This window comes from Bos indicus x Bos taurus, chromosome 3, assembly GCF_003369695.1.
Source record: "Bos indicus x Bos taurus breed Angus x Brahman F1 hybrid chromosome 3, Bos_hybrid_MaternalHap_v2.0, whole genome shotgun sequence".
In the NCBI taxonomy this organism is placed as follows: domain Eukaryota; kingdom Metazoa; phylum Chordata; class Mammalia; order Artiodactyla; family Bovidae; genus Bos; species Bos indicus x Bos taurus.
The window spans coordinates 19,569,160-19,592,700 of record NC_040078.1 but is presented as its reverse complement, the minus strand read 5'-3'; the positions used below and the strand labels follow the sequence as shown (position 1 = coordinate 19,592,700).

Sequence of the window (23,541 nt, the reverse complement as noted above, 5' to 3'; positions counted from 1 at the left end):
TCAGTCGTGTCTGACTCTTTGTGACCCATGGGTTTTTTCGTGTTTATTTGTATTTACTTATTTCTTAGTGTCACCACGTGGGATCTCTGATCTTCGTTACAGCATGCAGGATTTTTAGTTGTGGCATGTGAACTCTTAGTTGCGACATGTGGGATCTAGTTCCCTGATTAGGGATCAAACCCAGGCCCTCAGGATTGGGAGTGCAGAGTCTTAGCCACGGGACTCCAGGGAAGTCCCAGGGAAGTTGTTTCTCATCCTCCATCTCTCATGACCCATCTGAAGTGGGCCCTGTGGGTAACACTCTCCTTAAGGGCTACACACCTTCGGCAGCTACCTCTAGAGGGAGCCTCTTCTGTGTAAGAGATTCAGTGTTTTTGCCAACAGCCATAGCTGCTGTAGGCCAGATGTGGGTTACGTTTGTTTTTGTTAGCATAGTTTCCTGAAATAAATAGTAGGCTTCCAGTCAATTCTTAAGCATGAGTTACTATGGCCAAAGATCTTAAGTGAGTGCATGCACGCGTTCTCACTTGCTTCAGTTGTATCTGACTGTTCGCAACCCTATGGAATGTCGCCTGCCAAGCTCCTCTCTCTGTGGGGTTCTCCAGGCAAGAATACTGGAGTGGATTGCAGGCCCTCCTCCAGGGGATCTTCCCAACCTAGGGATTGAACCTGAGTCTCCTGCATCTCCTCCACTGCAGGCAGATTCTTTGCCGCTGAGCCACTGGGGAAACCCAAAGATCTTACGTAGCATATTAAACCCTAAAGATCACATTTCGCATGTTGGTTTCTGTGCTCTAACTATCCTCCCTAATTATTTTTTAAGGTTTGAAGGAGAAAATAACACTGCTAATCTGGTCTTTGCTGGGTTTTGCACCTCTTCACAGTGATCAATGCAAAGAAATAGAGGAAAACAATAGAATGGGAGTAACTAGAAATCTCTTCAAGAAAATTAGTGATACCAAGGGAACTTTTCATAGTGACCAAAGGAACTGTCACAATAAAGGACAGAAATGGTATGGACCTAACAGAAGCAGAAGATATTAAAAAGAGGTGGCAAGAATACACAGAAGAACTATACAAAAAAGATCTTCATGACCCAGATAACCATGATGGTATGATCACTCACCTAGAACCAGACATCCTGGAATGTGAAGCGGGCCTTAGGAAGCATCACTATGAACAAAGCTAGTGGAGGCGATGGAATTCCAGTTGAGCTATTTCAAATCCTAAAAGATGATGCTGCGAAAGTGCTGTACTCAATATGCCAGTGAATTTGGAAAACTCAGCAATGGCCACAGGACTAGAAGAGGTCAGTTTTCATTCCAATCCCTAAGAAAGGCAATGCCAAAGAATGTTCAAACTATGCACAGTTGCACTCATCTCACACCCTAGCAAAGCAATGCTCCAAATTCTCCAAGTCAGGCTTCAATAGTGTGTGAACCATGAAATTCCAGATGTTCAAGCTGGTTTTAGAAAAGGCAGAGGAATCAGAGATCAAATTGCCAACATCCATTGGATCATCAAAAAAGCAAGAGAGTTCCAGAAAAACATCTACTTCTGCTTTATTGACTATGCCAAAGCCTTTGACTGTGTGGATCACAACAAACTGGAAAGTTCTTAAAGAGATGGGAATACCAGACCACCTGACCTGCTTCCTAAGAAATCTGTATGCAGGTCAAGAAGCAACAGTTAGAACTGGATTTGGAACAACAGACTGGTTCCAAGTTGGGAAAGGAGTACATCAAAACTGTATATTATCACCCTTCTTATTTAACTTCTATGCAGGGTACATCATGAGACATGTCGGGCTGGATGAAGCACAATCTGGAATCAAGATTTCTGGGAGTAATATCGATAACCTCAGATATACAGATGACACCACCCTTATGGCAGAAAGCAAAGAAGAACTAAAGAGCCTCTTGATGAAAGTGAAAGAGGAGAGTGAAAAAGTTGTCTTAAAACTCAACATTCAGAACACTAAGATCATGGCATCTGGTCCCATCACTTCATGGCAAATAGAAGGTGAAACAATGGAAACAGTGAGAGACTTCATTTTCTTGGGCTCCAAAATCACTATAGATGGTGAGTGCAGCCATGAAATTAAAAGACACTTGCTCCTTTGAAGAAAAGCTATGACAAACCTAGTCAGCATATTAAAAACTGAGACATTACTTTGCTGACAAAAGTCTAGTCAAAGCTATGGTTTTTCTAGTAGTCATGTATGGATGTGAGAGTTGGACCATAAAGAAAGCTGAGTGCCAAAGAACTAATGCTTTTGAACTGTGGTGTTGGAGAAGACTCCTGAGACTCCCTTGGACTGCAAGGAGATCCAATCAATCAATCCTAAAGGAAATCGGTCCTGAATATTCATTGGAGGTACTAGTGCTGAAGCTGAAGCTCCAATCCTTTGGCCACCTGATGCCAAGAGCCCACTCATTGGAAAAGTCCCTGATGCTGGGAAAGATTGAAGGCAGGAGGAGAAGGAGACGACAGAGGCTGAGATGGTTAGACGTCATCATCGACTTGATGGACCTGATTTGACCAAACTCCGGGAGTTGGTGATGGACAGGGAAGCCTGGTGTGCTGCAGTCCATGGGGTTGCAAAGAGTCGGACATGACTGAGCAACTGAACTGAACTGAGCAGAGGGTGCTTGAGAAAGGGTTGGAATCTGTGTTAGATCTTGGTATGGTGACTATTTAGCAGCTACCATTCTGAGCTGCTTCCATTTGGAGGGTAGAGAAACAGTTGACTCTTTCAATCCAGCAGGCTCCATTTAATAAGACTCTCAGTCAACTTTTATATTCGTGATTTTGTGTGTGCCTGAAGCAAAGAGCACTTTTCCTAAGCAGAATATTATTTCCTTTTTAATGGAGGCATGTGCATATGTGTGTGCCTGCTAAGTCATTTCAGTTGTGTCCAACTCTTTGCAACCTTATGGACTGTACCCTGCCAGACTCCTCCATCTGAGAGCTTCTCCAGGCAGAAATACTGGAGTAGCGGGTTGTCATGCCCTCCTCCAGGGGATCTACCTGACCCAGGGGTTGAATCCATGTCTCATGTTTTCTGTGTTGGTAGGTGGATTCTTTACACTAGCACCACCTGGTTTCAACGTACACATTTTTTTAATTAAAAAATTTATTTTTATTTATGTACTTAACTCCAGTACTTTGGCCACCTCATGCGAAGAGTTGACTCATTGGAAAAGACTGTTGCTGGGAGGGATTGGGGGCAGGAGGAGAAGGGGATGACAGAAGATGAGATGGCTGGATGGCATCACCGACTCGATGGACGTGAGTCTGAGTGAACTCTGGGAGTTGGTGCTGGACAGGGAGGCCTGGCGAGCTGCGATTCATGGCATCACCGACTCGATGGACGTGAGTCTGAGTGAACTCCGGGAGTTGGTGCTGGACAGGGAGGCCTGGCGAGCTGCGATTCATGGGGGAGTCAGACAAGACTGAGCGACTGAACTGAACTGAACTGATTTATATACTTGAATGTGCCAGGTCTTAGTTGTGGCGTGTGGGATCTAGTTCCCCAACCAGGAATTGAACCCAGGCCCACTGCATTGGGAGCTCAGAGTCTTAGCCACTGGACCACCAGGAAAGTTCCCCTATATTGTACATTTTAAATATGTGCAGCTTACTGTATGTCAGTTATACCTCAACAAATCTTTTAAAGATATTGTATGTGTATGTGAAAAGAATATGTACCCTCAATTATTGGCTGCAGGGTTTTAGATAATAGGTCAAACCTTCAATTATGTTGTTCAGATCTCCTATATTCTTACTGAAACATATTTTTTCTTTTTATTGAAAACTTTATTTTTGGCTGTGCTGGATCTTTATTGCTGCATGTGGGCTTTCTCTAGTTGCACTGAGCGGAGGCTTCTCTCTAGTTGTTCTTGGGCTTCTCATTGTTGTAGCTTCTCTTACAGAGCGCAGGCTCAGCAGTTGCTGGTCTCTGGCTCTAGAGCGCAAGCTTCAGTAGTTTTGGTGCGTGGGCTCAGTTGCCCCGAAGCATGTGGAATCCTCCCAGAGCAGGGATCCAACCCATGTCCCCTGCACTGGCAAATGAACTCCTAATCACTGGACTCCAGGAAGTCCAAAACACATTTTTCTTGATCCATTAATCAACTGAGGGAAATATGTTAACATTTCCCACAATTGTAATTATTAATTTTTCCTGGGAGTTCTGACAGTTTATAAATTTGAAGCTGTGTTATTAAGAAACATAGGTTTATAATTATGTCTTCTTGGTGCATTAAAACATATCAATGTGGCAGCTCTCTTTATCTCTAGTTCATGTTCTTAGTCATAAATTTTATTTTATCTAGTAGTAACATACCTACACCAGCTGTTTTATTTGTTTGTTTAGTATTTGCTTGGCACATATATATTTTCTGTTTTTTTACTTTTAAGCTATTTCTTATGTTTTAGGTATGTCTCTTGTAATCAACATATGCTATTGCTAAGTCACTTCAGTCGTGTCCGACTCTGTGTGACCCCATAGACGGCAGCCCACCAGGCTCCCCCATCCCTGGGATTCTCCAGGCAAGAACATTGGAGTGGGTTGCCATTTCCTTCTCCAATGCATGAAAGTAAAAAGTCAAAGTGAAGTTGCTCAGTTGTATCCGACTCCTAGCGACCCCATGGACTGCAGCCTACCAGGCTCCTCCACCCATGGGATTTTCCAGGCAAGAGTACTGGAGTGGGGTGCCATTCTTCTCCAATCAACATATAAATGGGTATGAATTTTAATTTACTGAATCTTCGTGGGGGGTGGGTAACACATGGCTTTGGGGATCTTATTTCTGTGACCAGGGGTTGAACCCATTCCCCCTGCAGTGGAAGCGCAGTCTTAACCACTGTACTACCAGGGAATTCCTCAAGTTAAACAGTTCTAATATTCGTAAACAGGCGTAAACAAAACATTCTGGTCTACTCTCCCCCTTTCCCTCTACCTAGAAGCAACCACTTTCAAATCTTGTATCTGGTATTTTATTAATTATCTCTTTTCATATATCTAAGTAACATACAGTGACTACTTGATTTTTTACTTAATAGCATTATGCACTGATATTTTTTTTAAGCCACACTGTGAGGCATGTGAGATCTTAGTTCCCTGACCAGGGATCAGCCCCGGCCCCCTCCACTGGGAGCTCGGACTCTTAAACCGCTGGACCAGCAGGGAAGCCCCTAGGCACTGATTTCTAAAATAGACAAAAGGGCTCGGCTGTTTTACATCTGCCTTCTCCTTCCCCCATTTCCTCCATATAGTTACATATAACAATTTTGGTTAAAGGACTATTCAGAATTTACATTATTTTGACTATGCAAATAATATTCATAGATGAATCACTATGACCCTTACTAATTGACCCCAAGCTCTTCTCCAGCTGTCTGGATCTCATCTGAATGCATCCACCAATCTCACTTTCTCACAGACATCTTCCTCTGAGCCTCCTGCTGGTGCCTGTCTGGCCTCCTTGCCCTTTCCTCTATGCTCTCCCTTCATGCTCATCCTGGGAATTCGAACTCCTGACTTCTTCTCTACGTTGAATCCTACTGAACTTTTTTGGATCCTTTTTTGAAATTTTTCATTTATTTCTTTAATTTATGGATTATTTTTGGCTGCGCTGGGTCTTCTTTGCCGTGCAAGGGGCTTTCTCTAGTTGCGGTTGCATGGACTTCTCATTGCAGTGGCTTCTGTTGTTGTAGAATAGAGGCTCTAGGGCATGTGGGCTCAGCAGTTGTGGCTCGTGGGGTCTAGAGTGTGGTCTCAGTAGTTGTGGTGCACGGGTCCAGTTGCCTTGCAGCATGTGGGATCTTCCCAGCCCAAGGATTGAACCCATGCCCCTTGTATTGGCAGGCGGATTCTTAACCAGTAGACCACTAGGGAAGTCTGGATCCTATTTCCCATATTCCACTGGACTTCCTTCTTGGTCTCATCTTTGCTTTGGTGGACCAAAGGCCCCAGTTTTCTTTGAGAGAGTTATTCTAGCCCAACCAGCCAACCACCAGCATGACCTTATTGGCCTGTGGCAGTGAAGGAGATCACAGACCGAAGAAAATGTGAGGCATTTCATGAAATAAAGGGCAAGATATGTGTGCTCAAGGATTGGGGGCAAGGGTGAACCTTTAGGTGACATTTAAATGAAGCAGTGTTCTTGGAGGTTCAAAGGAAATAGGGTCCTGTCTACAGAGGTTAGTACCCGTCTGGAGTCTGAAGTCAACACTGATGTAGAATGATATGTCCAGAAACCCCTATCTAAAGCTCTGCACCTGGCTGTAACAATCGGTGCTGCTCCTCCGTCTCAGGGTGACTTGGATCCTCCAGGCAAAAGGAGAATGACTCATTCTTACTGATATGCTTTCCAACAGCAATGTTTCTTATAGTTTATGATTTTAGAGAACAGGGTTTCTCAGTGCATAAGAAAGCAATAGTCACAGAAAGGGGTTGTTATGAATGTCTCTGCTACATAGCTTGGGGGAAACAGTGTTTCTTGTTAACTTTGCTGGCTTTCTGTGTCTCTTATCCCAGCTTGATGAACGGCAGGGTGGACTGACTCTCTCAGTCACAGCTACGTTTTAGTTTCTCAGTGTGTGTGGGAGACAATATTTTTGAGACTTTCTGGGGAGCTGTTAACTGTAAAGTTCTCTGTAGGATGATCTAGCCAGGTCTTTTCTTGAGGGAACCCCAAATGTCAGTATCTTTAGATCAGATTCTCCAAAGCAAACCTATTCCAGTCTCCTACTTGGAGACTATAGTCCTGATTGCCAGTGTTCTGGGTACTGAGCTGGGGGGAAAGGCTGGGGTTCTCAGAATATAGGATGTAAATGTTCTCTCGGTCCTCTCTGGAGCATGAACCTCCAGGTTTCTACTGTGGTTGAGGAGAGGCAGTCAAATTGCTGTGTGGACCTGGGACACACCCCTCCTCAAACAGAGTTTCAAATAGTTCTCCTGTTTCTCATCCCGCATTTATCAACCGCTTCAGACGTATCTGGTGTTGCTGACTCCTGATAATCAGGGGGTTCTTCATCTGCAGTGTTATCAGTTTGTTTTTTCAGCTTTACCCACTGACTTAGAATTCAGTTTTCTTTGATCTGTCTAGTCAGTCACATATATTTATCGGCTTTTTAAGCATCCAATGGTGTTGTCTTTTCCAGTCTCCTTGTCTTTGGGAGCTTCAGTCTTTAAAAAAAAAACAAACTCTTTACTGTCATTTCAGTAGATTTCAGGAAGGAAAAAAAAAAAAAAAAAGAGCATATTCAATGTGCCCTCTATACCCAAATGTCTATCTTGTTTTAAAACCACATAAATTGGATATTATCATTATTTTCATATATAAGCAGTGTTGATTTAACTTTATTCATGAGTTTACTAATTTTTTTCCACACTAATTCTTGCTTTACAGATCTTCTTTCTGGGATAATTTTTATTCTTCCAGGAGTAAATCTGGTAAAAAGTTCTTTCTGTTGACGTAAAATGTCTTTGTTTCACCCTCACACATTCCAAGAAGTTTGGACTTTATCATGCAGGCAATTGAAGAGAGTGAAGAATTTTAGGCATTCGAGTATGATTAGTTTCATTTGGGGCGGGGCAAGGATGAGGAATCTCTCGAAAACACCCAGGCTAGATATAATGGTGGCTGGAACAAGGATTGTGATGGTGGGCTTGAGGGGGGACTCTGAGCGTTATTAAGGAGGTGGAATTGAAAAGCTTTGGTCATGACAGGGGATAAGAAAGAAGGATGAGGAGAAGACAATTCTCAGGTTTCTCTGTGGGGGTTAGTGGTGGTAACTTTCCCTGAGATGCAAATCCAGAAACAAGAGAATGTTTGGTAGAAAGCAGTGAATTTGGTTCGCATTATGGGGCCTTGGAAGTGTCTGGTATTTTTGGTGGCACTCTGGAATGCAGGTGGAAGATCTGAGTGAGAGATGCAGAGTCATTAGGCCAAGGTGATAAATGTTTGTGGACAAGGTCACCCAGGGAAAAGGTGTGGATTGGAGAGGGAGTGTTAGGGTAAGGGGTGTGAGGGCTTCCAATTTCTGAAGATTAAGTCTACCTGAATGAGAGTGTTGTTGGGTTGGGGAGGATGAGGCTGAGGCGACTTTTTTTTCCGTTGTTTATTTATTTATTCCTGGCTGTGTTTGGTCTTTGGTGCTGCGCAGGCTGTCTCTAGTTGTGGAGAGTGAGGGCTACTCCGTAGTTGCGGCTCGAGGGCTTCTCATTGGGGTGGCCTCTCTTGGACGGGCTCTTGAGCACAGGCTCAGTGGTTGTGGTGCACAGGCTTTGTGGCTCTGCGGCATATGGGATCTTCCCAGATCAGGGATCGGACCAGTGTCTCCTGCATTGGCAGGCAAATTCTTTACCACTGAGCTGCCAGGGAAGCCCCCGAGGGGACTTTTGGTTGGGCTCTGTATATGCACGTATATGGAGGTTTCAGTGGCTCAGTTTTCCCTTAGGTTGCAACAATTTAAAATAAACCACAGGAAAGCTTTTCCCTCTTTGTTACCACAGTCCCACCTACCCTTTAGCAAGACAGCTGCCTGGGAAATAAGATAAATTTAAGTTCCAGGTAACAATAATAAGCCACCAATAGCACTGGGATCAAACAACTGTGAGGACTGGATTGGTCAGTATTCCGTACAGTAAAGAAAATCTAGCCTAGGTATTTTGAGGAGAAAAGAATTTATTGAATTAGATTTTTACCAAGTTATTAGAAGTAAAGTAGGAGAGGGCTCTACTCTGGGCTTCCAGGAATAATTCTCAGAACATGTCAGAACCAGTCAGTTGGGGAGGCTGCTATGTATTCCATGATCAGAAAGCTGAGAGGCTATCAGAAGATTTATTGGAACTATCCAGTTCAAGAATACAATTCTAAGAGTTTCCTGGTGGTGCAGTAGTTAGGACTCTGCACTTCCACCACAGGGGCCATGGGTTTGTCCCCTGGTTGGGGAACTAAGATCCCCAGCATAGCCCCTCACCCTGAAAAAAAAAGTACCATTTATTTATTATTATTTTTTAGTACCACTTTATTAAAAACACACACACACACACACAAGACTACTCCATTGCAATTCAGTGGGGGAGAGGATGATCTTTTCAATAAATGGTGTATATCCACATGGAGGAAAAATGGAACTTTGATTCTTAACCTCATACCACATATAAACATTAATTTACACTAGGTTTGTGGCTGAGACAGTAAACAGTCTGCTGTGATGCAGGAGACTTGGGTTCGATCCCTGGGTTGGGGAGCTACCCTACAGAATAGAAGGGCAACTCACTCCAGGGCATTTCATGGGCAGAGGAGTCTGGTGGGGGGTAGTCGAAAAGAGTCAGATACCACTGAGTGACTAACACTCATGAACTTAAAAGTGAAAAGTAAAACAAGCCTGCTAAGGAAAAAATTTTTTTTCTTGACCTTAAACAGGAGGTGGAAAACACTAACCTAAAAGAAAGGTTGATAAATTGAACTTTATTAAAATTTTAAAAATTCTGGGAATTCCCTGGTGGTCCACGCTTAGGACTCTGAGCTTTCACTGCCATGGCTCAGGTAAAATCGCTGCCTGGGGAACTAAGAGCCCACAAACCATGTGGAGCAGCCCCCCAAAAAGAAACTTCTTGGATGAACTTGGAAAACATTCTGCTAAGTGACAGAAGCCAAACATGAAAGGTCATATATTGCATGGTTCCATTTGTGTGCAATATCTAGATAGTTAAATCCATAGAAACAGAACAGAGGCTGCTGGTTGCCAAGAGCTGAGAGGGTGGGGCATGGGAGCAACTGATTGATGGGTATGGAGTTTCCTTCTGGGGCGATGAAAATGTTTTAGAACTAGATAGCTGTGGTGGTTACACAACAATATGAATATGCCACTCAATTGTTCACTTTAAAATGTTAATTTTATAATATGTGAATTTTACCACAAAAAATTAAAACTTTATGTTCACCAAAAAAAAAAAATCGTTAAGAAAGTAGAAAGGCAGACGTCACTGGTGGTCCAGTGGTTAAGAACCTGCCTGCCAGTGTAGGGGATACAGGTTCAGTCTTTGGCCTGGGAAGATCCCAGATGCCTTGGGACAACTAAGCCCGTGCCCACACTACTGAGCCCATGCTCCATCTAGAGCCTGTGCTCTGCAACAAGAAAAGCCACTGCAGTGAGAGCCCCAGCGTGGCGACCAGGGGGTAGCCCCTCATCGCCGAGGCTAGAGAAAGCCTGAGCACACCAACTTGGACCCAGCGCAGCCAAAAAGAAAGAAAGAAAATAGAAAGGCAAGCTATAGCCAGGAAGAAAATATCTGGAATTAACATTCTCTCTCTCTCTTTTTTTTTGATGTTTGAACTACTTTATTCTGATTCTAAACAAAAAGGAACGAGAACGACAGTAACAAACAAGATTCCACCTCTCAACATTATGATGTGACTATAGCAGTTGTTTTTAAACTTAAAAAAACTTATTGTTTTTTGGCCACACTGGGTCTTCGTCGCTGTGAGACGGCTTCCTCTAGTTGTGGGGAGCAGGGCTACTCTTCGTTGTGGAGCACAGGCTCTAGAGCATGGGCTCAGTGTATGGGCTTAGTAATCCCAAAGCATGTGGGATCTTCCCGGACCAGGGATTGAAACTGTGTCCCCTGCACCGGCAGGTGGGTTTTTATCCATTGCGCCACCAAGGAAGTCTTATGGCAGTCTCATATTTGAAACTCAAGGAGGAAATAACTGTCCCACAGCACCTAAACATGCAGGTCCAAAAACGAAGGTGTATTTTTTACCTGCCACATTCACTCCAAAGCCCATCCAGCTCCTTCAGCATTCAAACATTAAGCACTTGTTCTGCTTAGCTATGGAATAAAGTGGCAAACTTGCTGTACCACTGACATCACAGAACAGTTGCCTATACAACTGGACTTCTGATGCTGGACCCCAACTTCACTTTCTCACAGGTCATCATCTTCATCCGGGAGAGCAGTCATCTGAGCAACCTCTAGATCATGTTCATACTGTACCTCTAGTGGGGCAAGAGCAGGCATGGCAACAAATACCAACTGAGAGTCTCCAATCAGTACCTACATACTTCTCAAATTCACCAGTCAGATGTCGGTTCATGAATGTAGCTCTCCAGTACCACCATCACCAACCAATACAAGTTTGAACTGAACCTGGGGTTCTTCTTGGGCAGCCATCATGATGTTATTTCCCAAAGAGTTTCTGCCAGTCTGACTGAAGGCTGAAAAGATGGAAGAAGTGCAATTCCAATCTGAAATTAACATTCTTGACAAGGACTTGTGTCCAGAATATATAAAAAACTACAAATCAAAAAGCAAAACAAGATAAAACAAAAACAAACAAAATAGACCTCCCTGACAGTCCAGTAGTTAAGACTCCATGCTTCTACTGCAGAGGGGCGTGGGTTCCGTCCCTGGTGGGTTCAGGGAACTAAGATCCCACAGGCCACATGGCATGGCCAAAAACAAAGAAATGAACAGACTAACAATTAAATCCTGGACAAAGCACTTTACAAAAGAGATGATACAAATGGTCAATAAGAGTAATGAAAAGGTGTTTAACATTTTTAAACAGTGTAATACAAATGAAAACCACAATGAAATACCACAATGTATCCACCAGAAAACACTTACTTCTGCTTTATTGACTAAGCCAAAGCCTTTGACTGTGTGAATCACAACAAACTGTGGAAAGTTCTTAAAGAGATGGGAATACCAAACCACTTTACCTGCTTCCTGAGAAATCTGTATGCAGGTCAAGAAGCAACCGTTAGAACTGGACATGGAACAACTGACTGATTCCAAATTGGGAAAGGAGTACATCAAGGCTGTATATTGTCACCCTCCTTATTTAACTTCTATGTAGAGTACATCATGAGAAATGCCGGGCTGGAGGAAGCACAAGCTGAAATCAAGACTGCTGATAGAAATATCAATAACCTCAGATATACAGATGACACCACCCTTATGGCAGAAAGCGAAGAACTAAAGAGCCGCTTGATGAAAGTGAAAGAGGAGAGTGAAAAGCTGGCTTAAAACTCAACATTCAAGAAATGAAGATCATGGCATCTGGGCCATCACTTCATGGCAAATAGGTGGGGAAACAATGGAAACAGTGAGAGACTTCATTTTCTTGGGCTCCAAAATCACTACAGATGGTGAGTGCAGCCATGAAATTAAAAGACATTTGCTCCTTTGAAGAAAAGCTATGACAAACCTAGTCAGCATATTAAAAGCTGAGACATTACTTTGCTGACAAAGGTCCGTCTAGTCAAAGCTATGGTTTTTTCAGTAGTCATGTATGGATGTGAGAGTTGGACCATAAAGAAGGCTAAATGCCAAAGAATTGATGCTTTTGAGCTGTGGTGTTGGAGAAGACTCTTGAGACTCCCTTGGACTGCGTGGAGATCCAACCAGTCAATCCTAAAGGAAATCAGTTGTGAATATTCATTGGAAGGACTGGTGCTGAAGTTGAAGCTCCAATCCTTTGGCCACCTGATGCCAAGAGCCCACTCACTGGAAAAGTCCCTGATGCTGGGAAAGATTGAAGGCAGGAAGAGAAGGGGATGACAGAGGCTGAGATGACTGGATGGTATCATCAACTCAATGCACATGAGTTTGAGTAAACTCTGGGAGATAGTGAAGGACAGAAAAGCCTGGTGTGCTGCAGTCCATGTGGTCACATGGAGTGGGACCTGGCTTAGTGACTGAACAACAACAATAGTACCAGTATATGAGTCGTAATTATGGTTCCATGGGCTTTCCTGGTGGCTCAAGTGGTAAAGAATCTGCCTGCAATGCAGGAGACGTGGGTTCAGTCCCTGGATTGGGAAGATCCGCTGGAGGAGGGCATGGCAACCCACTCCAGTATTTTTGCCTGGTGAATCCCTTGGACAGAGGAGCTGGCAGGCTACAGTCCATGGGGTTTGCCAAGGGTCGGACAGGACTGAGCGACTAAGCATAGCAGCACAGAAGACTCAGAGGAGAGGAGAATGGAATGCCCGTGGGCATTCCCATACATTCACAAACATCCAGTATGCGATTCTAATTTGTTCAGAGGTGGACGAGGAGCTGTGAGTTGGGACAACTGCACGCAACCTTGCGAAATTCAGAGCTGGAGAAGGGGTTCCTAATCCCATTTGCCATGGCTTTACAAAGCACTGTGACATTTTATTTTATTTATTTAATTATTTTTTTTTTCACTTTTTTTTTCACTTTGACATTTTAAACCGTTAAAATCATCACAGAAATCATGTCAGGTGGGCATTATAATTCCAATTTTATCCATGAGAAAATTTGGTTGAGGAGGTTGAGCAATTTGCCCGATGAACCATTTGACAAATGGTGGCCCGATACTCCCATCCGGAGGTTCTGATTCACACTTCAATACAATCGCTATTACCCACTCTCTCAGGGAGCGCCATAGTGTCCTGGGTCCCGGAGTCTTGGAAAGCACAATAGAAACATCTTAATAAGGTTTCCAGCGGCTGTGTGCAAGGCGGAATAGGTAGGCTTGCGGGCCGGCTGGGGTATATATGAGGTGGTATACTGGACTTGCAAACGAGTTCAGCGAGCGCTTGCTGACTTGCGGTTGTTTAGTCGCAAAGTCGTGTCTGACTCTTTGGGAACCGCCCCCCACCTCCCGCCCCGCCCCGCCCCGCCCCCCCAAGGACTGTAACCCGCCAGGCCGATTAGAGAGTAACACTTTCGGAGTATCCCTCCTCTTCCTCCGCCTTCAGGGGGCAGGGCCACAAAGCGCGGGAAAACCGGCCACGACTCCACCCCCTACCCCTGCTAGGGGCGGGGAAGACGAGAGCTCTTTAAATGGGTAACGGAGGTGGGGAGGGTTTCTCCATCCCGTTTCTCCGTGCTTAGGAAGCCTACCACATTGCCGCTTTAAGATCCCTTTTGAAATGGACCTGGCCACGCCAGCACCCTAACGTCACCTCTCCCTTACTTCCGGTCTGCAAGCCCGTCCCAGGTTTCAGGTGCCGGTTCCTTCCACACTACAAATCCCGCCCCCGCTACGAGCCCTCCTGCAGAGGGAGGAGCAGTGGTTGACGTCGTCGCCCAAGAGCTAGCCCTTGCGAGGATCCCATCCAAGTAGATTATATGACGGTTTAGATAGTGGGAAAACCGCGAGGAAATGGGCAACCAGATGACGTGATGCTTTCGGTGACGTCCCACTTTGTGACTTCTGCACGGAAAAACTGACATGGGGGTGTTGCTTGAGAAAACAGTGCAAATGAACCCACACATCCGGGTTCCACTCAGGGCAAACGAGGTTCTCCTCAAAGTGCCCAACAAATAAAAAGTGGTTCTGAAATTTGCATAAGTGATCTGTAGGCTTCTTGGATCGTGGCCAATAGGGAGTGAAGGGGCGGAGACGCACCTGGGTTAGTCACCGCCTCCAGTAGGAAAGCAGGGAATCAGATTGGTTTCTTTCTAAGCGACAGTCGCGGAGGGCAATCATTTTTGAGACGCACGGATGAGGGCAGGTGGGCCCCGGCGCAACCAATGAGGAGAAGCATCTTCAGAAGGACCAAGCTTCTTGCCCAATGATGCCGGGAAGGCTGTACGGAGCTGGTTCAGAGTGGCAGCACTTAAGGCCAATCCAGTGTGGAGCTGGGCGGGGCGAAGTACTGAACGACGGGGGCATTAACCAATGGCGAGTGCGAAAGCGGGCAGCCCAGACCGGGAACGCGAAGGGAGCTGAGGGAGGGGGAGGCTGAACCGGAGAGAAGCAGGAAGTAGCGGCGGTCTTGGAGAGGGCGGCGGCGGCGGCGGCGGTAGCGGCCGGAGCCGTGGGGAGACCGCCGGGTCTCGGCCCACACTGGGAGCGGAACAAGAAAGCGTGTCTGGGGTAAATACCCGCCTTTGGCCCCGCCCCCTGGGGGGGCGGGTAAATACCCCCGCCCCTCCCCCACTTGCTCAACTACCACCCCCCCCCCCCCTCCGCGCCGCCCCCCGGGATGGCTTCTACTCTGGCCCCGACGCCGCCCCCGTTCCTTGGGGCTGGTGGGCGAAACTCCCAGCCTGTTGAAAGCACAGCCCCTAGCAGGGTAAACGCGGAGGGAGGGTCGGGGTCCCCAACTCCTGGCGCCCCTGGCCCAAGAGGCGTCCGAAGCGCGGCCCGGGGACTGGAAGCTGCGGGATGTCGCGACCTAAAATGGTGTCCGTGTCCGGGGGTGGGGGCGGGGGAACTGGGCCAGGCCGGAGCGGAGCCTGCACCCCGCCTGGGCGCGGGTCAGCGTCCGGGCCCGGACGGGACTCAGGCTCGAGCTCCGGGCCGCGACGCGCCTTCCGATTCCTCTCCGGTCTCGAGAGAGCCTCGGGAGTCCGCGGGGGGAGGCTGCGCTGCGCAGGGAGGGAGGGAAGGAGGTCGGAGTTGGGACGGACCCCGGCTGGAGAGCTGCGAGTCAGGCAGAGACTGTCCCCTCCCAACTCTCTTTCCACGCCTCCCCTACTCCCGTTCCTGGGCCGGGAGGTGCGGCGCGGCAGCTCCCTCAGGGCCTGGCCTGGCGGAGGCCCGTCCTTCCCTTCGCACGCGGGTGAGAACTAGAGAAGGGCGGCGCGCCTCAGTTTCCCCTCTGACTTCTCCCATGTACACTCCGCCCCCTCCCCGCAACCCTGGACATGCTCCCCACGCAGGTCCTCGGCAGATGGCAGAGACTTAATTCAGCCCGTTGCCCTGCTTGGCGGCAGCCTAATCGCCCCCGGCCGCCGGCCCCTCGCCCTCCTCTGCGCAGCAGGCCCCGGGCCAGGGAAGGGGACGCGGGGCCCCCTCCTGACCCAAGCCAGTTCACCCTCTTCCTGTTCAACCCCTTCCTTTGGCTTTTGGGGAAGAACGGAGGGAAGGAGGGGGGCTGGAGCCCAAGAGACAGGGCGCAGCAGCCGCAGAAGGGCCTGGACTGTGGGGCGGGGGAAGCCTCTACGGCCTTGAGCTCCGCTGCTTGATCTACTGCCTGTTCCTGACTGTCCGATGACCTCTAAGTCACTTGGACGTCAAAGAGGGAGTTGCTTGGAGGAGGCAAGTTCGTAGGTGTATTCTCATAGCCCCCATTGATCTGTGCTCCACCAGCCCACTTTTCTGAGCGCCGAAGCGGAAGGTGGCTCTGGCCTCTCAGGGTGGGAAGGGCGCCGGGGCAGGGGAGGGCTGCAGCCATCCAGCAGGGCAGACGCAAGGGTGGAGGGCTTTGTTTAAACCCAGAGCCTGCAGAATTAAGTAGAGGGGGATGAAGGGAGGACTCCCCTTTCTTCCTCTAGTTGGTACCCTCTTCCTCCACCCCCACCTTGGTCCCAGCAATGCCAGCTGCCACCTGCTGGGACTCTCTCCAGTTACAGTCTAAAGGCTGGAAGGCGGTGAGAGAATTGGCCTGGGAAACGGCTTGCATCCTGGGCAGGGAATGTGGAAGGAAAGAGACTTCTTCAGTTGCTTCTTCCTAGATACAGAAACACTGTGGGGAGAGAGGTAGGGAACAAGCCTGGGTCCCCCACAGACTCTCAGCCAACCTTGTTGGTTTAGTACTGCTGTAGTCTCTTGGGATTTTTTTTTTTTTTCCCTTGTACTGGGACAGGTGGGGGTTGGGTGAGCCTTCCTGGGCCACTGCTGCCCAGGGAAAATGAAAAGGGTGAGGGGTGTGAGTTGGGGATAACCTGAGGTGAGGAGCTCAGAGGAAAAATGAGAGGCGTGAGGAGCCTGACTTTTCCCCATTGTGGCAGCTGTGCTGGATAAGCTCATAGCCTGGCGTTTGAGTCCTGAGAGAGCAAGCTGGGGAGGCGGGGGCGGGGCTGGCCAGGGGAAGGCCAGGCACTCCTGGGAGGTAGGTGAGGGAGCAGCAGGTGTTTGTGGCAGCAGAGGCCTAGGCTGGGGCCCTTGTGACCGGGCTGCCGTCACAGTTTTCCGCTGCTTCTTCTCTTTGTCTCTTTCTGTTCCTGTGTCTTACTCTTTCCATTTTGGTCTCTTGGGCAACTTCCCTGAACCCACTTCTCCCTGTTAACCCAGCTAGATCTCCCAAGTGCCAGTAATGACCCCAAGTGGCCCAGACTTGACCTTCCCTGACCCCTGACTCTCGTCTCTGACCCCAGCCCTAGATTTCCAGTGCTTATTCTCTCCCAGCGCCTTCTCAGCCTGGCATGTCCTTGTCCTAGCTGTAATAATCAGTTATTCTGTGGGTTCTCACTCTCAGGTTTAGGATTCATATCATGCTCAGAACAACCCTATGATAACTTGCCCGCTGTTTCAGACAGCAAGAGTAAGGCAGTTGAGTAACTTGTTTATACAGCAGGCTGTTGATAAGGCTGGAACTGGAATCAGTCCTTGCATCTTGGCTTAAGTTGCTGCCCTTTTGTGCATATGGCCTTTCAGATCTTTGTGGACCCCCAGAAGATGCACGAAGAGTATGAATGGATCCCATGCTGCTGTGAATGAGCTTTTAAACCTAGAACATCTTGTACATTCGCCTCCTTAATAGTAGTATTGATTAGTTGATTGATTCTGTGCTGGGCACAGGAGGGGTTGTGGTGGTTTCAACCAGGACGCTCACAGAGCTTCCTCCGTCTCTACTGTTGTCTCTCAGCTGTGTTTCTGAGAAGTCTCTTTTCCTTTGCTTTCTCTGGATTTTCTATGGATCTTTCTCTGGAATGTGCATGCTACCTTCCTTTCCAGTTTTAGGGTTTGGAAAAACAGGTGCCTCCACCAGCTCTCTAGGATTTGCACTGTGATGGAGGTGTGCCCAAGTCAGTGTGCACGGACTTCTGAGAGGGAATGTATGTGGGGATCCTGAGGGAGGAGGTCCAGAGTTCCTGCTTTCAGACATCTCAGTTTCTCACTTTTTTCCCTGTTCTCCTCAGGTCTGGGACCGATTGCCATGGGGGACATGAAGACCCCTGATTTTGATGACCTCCTTGCTGCCTTTGACATCCCTGACATTGATGCAAATGAAGCCATCCACTCTGGGCCAGAAGAAAATGAGGGGCCAGGAGGCTCCGGAAAGCCTGAACCCAGTGTAGGAGGTGAATCTGGAGAAGCAACAGCAGCTCCTGCCGGGGACGGCCCTGGGGGGCCCACCCAAGCCTCTGACCATAGCCTGCCACCGCCGGACGTCTCAGCAGTCAGCGTCATCGTCAAGAACACTGTGTGTCCTGAGCAGTCAGAGTCCCTGGCTGGGAGTTCAGGAGGGGAAGGGGCCCGGGCAGGGGGAGTGACGAAGGAAGGCCCTCTGGGACCTCGTCTGATGCAGAATGGTTTTGGGGGCCCTGAGCCATCCCTTCCAGGAACCCCACGCTCTCCAGCTCCTCCCAGTGGGGGTACCTGGAAAGAAAAATCCCTGGAAGGCAAAGCTCCGCTGGATCTGTTTGCTCATTTTGGGCCTGAGCCAGGGGAGCACCCTGATCCCCTTCCTCCCTCTGCGCCCTCCCCACCTCGGGAAGGGGCCCTGACCCCACCTGCTTTCCCCTCTCCCTTTGAGCTGACCCGGGAGAATGGCCCAGCCCTGCTGCCCCCCTCTTCTCCCCCACTGCTGGGGACCTTGAAGCAGGAAAGCTGCAGCCCTCTTCATCCCCAGAGCCTCGCCCAGCCAGGCTCAGGCACTAGCCCTGAGGCCACAGGAGTTCCTGCCAGTGCCTCCCCTTCCCAGGTGGCAGGCGTGTCCTTCTTCAAGAAGTCTCCGGGGCACCAGAGCCCTCTTGCCTCCCCTAAAGGGCCCAGCTGTCAGCCTCTGAAGGAAGAGGAGGATGAGGGACCGGTAGACAAGTCTTCCCCGGGAAGTCCCCAGAGTCCCTCCAGTGGAGCTGAGGCTGCAGACGAGGACAGCAATGACTCCCCTGCCTCCAGCTCCTCTCGGCCTCTCAAGGTGCGGATCAAGACCATTAAAACATCCTGCGGAAATATCACAAGGACTGTAACCCGGGTCCCCTCAGACCCTGATCCCCCTGCCCCCTTGGCTGAGGGGGGCTTCCTGGCGGAGGCTAACCTCCTGAAGTTGTCCCCGGCAACCCCAACCCCCGAGGGTCCAAAGGTGGTGAGTGTCCAACTGGGTGATGGCACGAGGCTCAAGGGTACCGTGCTGCCTGTGGCCACCATTCAGAATGCAAGTACTGCCATGTTGATGGCGGCCAGCGTGGCCCGCAAAGCGGTGGTTCTGCCTGGGGGCACTGCCACCAGCCCTAAGACGATGCCTAAGAATGTGCTGGGTCTGGTGCCCCAAGCCCTGCCCAAGGCTGAGGGGAGGACAGGGCTGGGGACAGGGGGGCAGAAGGTGAATGGCGCCTCGGTGGTAATGGTGCAGCCTTCTAAGCCGGCCACTGGGCCGGGGGCAGCAGGTGGCACAGTGATCTCACGGACCCAGTCCAGCCTGGTGGAGGCCTTCAACAAGATCCTCAACAGCAAGAACCTGCTGCCTGCCTACCGGCCAAACCTGAGTCCGCCGGCTGAGGCCGGGCTGGCCCTGCCACCCACGGGCTACCGCTGCCTCGAGTGTGGGGATGCCTTCTCATTGGAAAAGAGCCTGGCGAGACACTATGACCGCCGGAGCATGCGCATTGAGGTCACCTGCAATCACTGCGCCCGCCGCCTGGTCTTCTTCAACAAGTGCAGCCTGCTTCTGCATGCCCGCGAGCACAAGGACAAGGGGCTCGTCATGCAGTGCTCACACCTGGTCATGAGGCCGGTGGCCCTGGACCAGATGGTGGGGCAGCCGGACATCACGCCCCTGCTGGCTGTCCCACCTGCCCTTGGACCTCCAGCCTTGCCTGCCTTGGGCAAGGGTGAAGGGGCCGTCACCACGTCCGCCATTACTGCAGTTGCCGCAGAGGCCCCCGTGCTGCCGCTCTCAACGGAGCCACCCGCCACCCCTGCCACCTCTACTTACACGTGCTTCCGCTGCCTGGAGTGCAAGGAGCAGTGCCGCGACAAGGCCGGCATGGCTGCCCACTTCCAGCAGCTCGGGCCCCCCGCCCCTGGGGCCACCAGCAATGTGAGTTGCCTTTCACAGCCCCTCCCTGGGAAGGGGACAGCCAGGTGCCATGGGGACAGGGTCTAGGAAGGCGTGGGGGCTTGGTTAGAAGGAATGGGGTCAGACTCACCTTGTTTTGACCCCCTCGACAGGTGTGCCCAACCTGCCCCATGATGCTCCCCAACCGCTGCAGCTTCAGCGCCCACCAGCGCATGCATAAGAACCGACCTCCCCACGTCTGTCCTGAGTGTGGGGGCAACTTTCTGCAAGCCAATTTTCAGACCCATCTCCGGGAGGCCTGCCTACATTTCTCTCGCCGCGTAGGATACAGGTGCCTCCCACACCTCCTCCCCATATGTCGACACTTTTCCTCCTGTACTTGATGGTCTCGTGGCTCCTGGGACCAGCCTTTTAGAAGGCGAGCCCGTCTCTCCTGCTGAATCACTCAGCCATGCTGTGTTGGCGAGTGCAGCCTGAGCTCCCTGCCTTTCCATCGCTCCCCACGGAGCGGGCGAGCAGGGCCACCTCTGGAGCACCAGCTCTACCTCCGCAGGCCTCCCCTCTGGGACTGGGTCCTGTGACTCCTTCCTTCCTCCACTTGCTCGTGTTCCACTGCCGATTAACTTCTCAGGTCACCCGGTCCCCGAGAATGAGTGTCGGGTTGGGGGTGGCTGCAGGGATGCTCCCCACTCACCACCGTGCCTCCGACTTTCTCCCCAAGGTGCCCCAGCTGTGCAGTGGTGTTTGGGGGTGTGAACTCCATCAAGTCCCACATCCAGACGTCACACTGCGAGGTTTTCCACAAGTGCCCCATCTGCCCCATGGCCTTCAAGTCTGCACCGAGCGCCCACGCCCACCTCTACACCCAGCATCCCAGCTTCCACACGCAGCAGGCCAAGTGAGACCTGGGGCGGGAGCATAGGGGTGGGGTGGGAGGTGGGGTGGGATCGGGCCTTCATGGGGCAGGATGTGGGCATTGTCCTCTCCTTCCACACAGGATGATCTACAAGTGCGCCATGTGTGACACGGTCTTCACTCATAAACCCCTCCTCTCCTCACACTTCGACCAGCACTTGCTGCCCCAGCGTGTCAGTGTCTTTAAGTGCCCATCTTGTCCTCTGCTTTTTGCCCAAAAAAGGACCATGCTGGAACATCTCAAGGTAGAGGAGTCAAGAGACAGAGGCGGGGTGCTCAGCTGTATCAATCGGGGGTTAAGATCACACACCCCTCTGGAAATGGGAGCGGGGGAGAGGCCAGGACTTGGGCAAAGCCAGGCCCTCCCCCCAAACAGCCACACGCCTTGTCTCCCTCTCACAGAACACCCATCAGTCTGGGCGCCCGGGGGAGGAGACCGCTGGGAAAGGAGCTGGGGGTGCCCTTCTGACCCCCAAGACAGAGCCCGAGGAGCTGGCTGTGTCTCGGGCAGGAACCGCTGCCCCTACTGAGGAATCTTCTTCAACCTCAGAAGAGGAGGAGCCGCCCAGCTCCCCTGAGCCCCCTCGCCCAACCAAACGGCCCCGGCGAGAACTGGGGAGCAAAGGCATGAAGGGCGGGGGCGGGGGCCCTGGCGGCTGGACCTGTGGCCTGTGTCACTCCTGGTTTCCTGAGCGTGACGAATATGTGGGTCACATGAAGAAGGAGCATGGCAAGGTGAGGGGGGCGCCCCCTGGGAGCCAGAGGGGCTGGCCTGGGATTGACCTGTGTGGCAGTGGGGATGGGGTCCCAGATGGGAGCCTGGCTCTAAGACCCCCCCACCCCCTGCTCTCCTAGTCAGTGAAAAAGTTTCCCTGCCGCCTGTGTGAGCGCTCCTTCTGCTCGGCCCCCAGCCTGAGGCGCCATGTCAGGGTCAACCACGAGGGTATCAAGCGAGTTTACCCTTGCAGGTAACCTTCACCCCTGTGCCCCTGTCCTCTTCTCTGTCTAGCAGGGTGCCCCCAACCCTGGTTCCCCAAAACAACCTTCCCGCCTGCCTCTTAGGTCTGAGTGGACTGACGGTTGAGGCCTCCCTCTGCTCAAGCCGCGAGCCTTGGTCTTTGGGCTGTGCCCCGGCGCCCACCCGCCCGCTCTCCCCTTTAGGTATTGCACAGAGGGAAAGCGCACCTTCAGCAGCCGCCTGATCCTGGAGAAACACGTCCAGGTCCGGCACGGCTTGCCGCTTGGGGCCCAGTCCCCTGGCCGGGGGAGCGCCCTGGCTCGGGGCCCTGGTGCCAGAGCCCAGGTAGGCGGAGGCCCAAGCTGCCGCGCGGACGTGGACGCGGCCTCGGGGCGCTGGGTGGGGGTGCTGGGGCCGTGGGAGGCCCCGGATACCCAGTTCCTTTACTCCCTTCTCCAGGGGCCGGGACGGAAGCGCCGCCAGTCCTCAGACTCTTGCAGTGAGGAGCCTGACAGCACGACACCTCCAGCCAAGTCCCCCAGGGGTGCACCCGGGTCGGGCGGCCATGGCCCCCTGCGCTACCGGGGCGGCGGCTCAGCAGAACAGAGCCTCATGGTGGGCTTGAGGGTGGACGGTGGTGCCCAGCAGTGCCTCGACTGTGGCTTGTGCTTTGCCTCGCCTGGCTCCCTGAGCCGTCACCGTTTCATCAGCCACAAGAAGAAACGGGGTGTGGGGAGTGCCAGTGCCCTAAGCCTGGGGGATGGGGAGGAAGAGGCTCCCCCTCCTTCCAGGTCCGACCCAGATGGTGGAGAGTCACCCTTGCCTGCCTCAGGAGGCCCGCTGACCTGTAAGGTCTGTGGCAAGAGCTGCGACAGCCCTCTCAACCTCAAGACCCATTTCCGCACACACGGCATGGCGTTCATCAGGGCTCGGCAAGGGGGCAGTGGGGACAACTAGGGCCCAGGCCTGGACTGAGCCCCCGCCCGCTGCCTTGGGAGCCCTGGGTCACTGCTGCTGCCTGGTCCCTGGGCTGGGGAGTTCCATTATAATTCACGTTTTGTTCAGCTCCTCTTCCGCTAACCCCCAAGGACAACCAGCTTTTGAAGATGGTAGTTACTTGTGGTCCCCACTTGGGTCCTAGTAGAGTGGGTCCTCCATTCTTTCCTTCTGAGCCCAACACTAATTATTTTCTTGCTGCAGCCCCCCCGTGTGGGACGGGGGGTGGGGGTGGGAGGATGGGAAGGCCTGATACTGGGGTGGTCAGGGACACGCTCCTCACCTCTGGCACGGACAGCAGTCCCAGCATGCCCTTCAGACTCACTGGCACTCCAGCCCCCACCCCTGCAGTGCCTTTCACTTTTTTTTTTCCCCAGAAACCCAGGGGGGGAGGGGGGGTTGGTGGGGTTGAGTCCTGTCAAGGGGGTCCCAGGGAGAGGAGGGGACAGGCTCTCAGGAATCCTTTATTCTTGTAGTAATAATACTAACAGTGGGGGAAATGGGAGGGAGAAAACCAGACCATTAAAACTGCTCGTGGTTTAATCCCCATTCAAGCTCCTCTTTTTATGTGGTGATGTGGACGGGTCTGGGAGGGAGGTGAGTGACAAAGCTGGGAAGGCCCTTCTTGGGGGATGAGGTGGTTATCGACCAAGACAGGCAGGGAAAACGCAGTCTTCCTCCCCCTTGTTCTGTGTGGTTCCTTTTGT

At 50.9% G+C, this 23,541-nt stretch overlaps 1 protein-coding gene across 5 annotated transcripts; it reads left to right on the top strand.

The window, feature by feature from the left end:
• Positions 1–14,689: 14,689 nt before the first annotated feature.
• Positions 14,690–23,383, top strand: ZNF687 (zinc finger protein 687). Of its 5 annotated transcripts, none has more exons than XM_027533785.1 (9): positions 14,690–14,873; positions 17,864–19,986; positions 20,118–20,296; positions 20,687–20,863; positions 20,963–21,125; positions 21,283–21,615; positions 21,736–21,848; positions 22,042–22,183; positions 22,298–23,383. In XM_027533785.1, the coding sequence occupies exons 2-9, from the start codon at positions 17,881–17,883 to the stop codon at positions 22,793–22,795; spliced, it is 3,711 nt and encodes a 1,236-aa protein (XP_027389586.1). In that variant the 5' UTR covers positions 14,690–14,873; positions 17,864–17,880; the 3' UTR covers positions 22,796–23,383. The 5 variants fall into 5 exon arrangements, with proteins under 5 accessions (XP_027389586.1, XP_027389571.1, XP_027389596.1 ...); XM_027533770.1 differs by lacking the exon at positions 14,690–14,873 and adding an exon at positions 14,970–15,072; XM_027533764.1 differs by lacking the exon at positions 14,690–14,873 and adding an exon at positions 15,346–15,561.
• The last annotated feature ends 158 nt before the right edge of the window (positions 23,384–23,541 follow it).

Bases quoted from the DNA above. Each gene is read 5' to 3' on its own strand.
- ZNF687 (XM_027533785.1), top strand. From the start codon at position 17,881: ATGGGGGACATGAAGACCCCTGATTTTGATGACCTCCTTGCTGCCTTT. The intron at 19,987-20,117 runs GTGAGTTGCCTT...CCCCCTCGACAG, and splicing joins CCCCTGGGGCCACCAGCAAT to GTGTGCCCAACCTGCCCCAT. The intron at 20,864-20,962 runs GTGAGACCTGGG...CCTTCCACACAG, and splicing joins TTCCACACGCAGCAGGCCAA to GATGATCTACAAGTGCGCCA.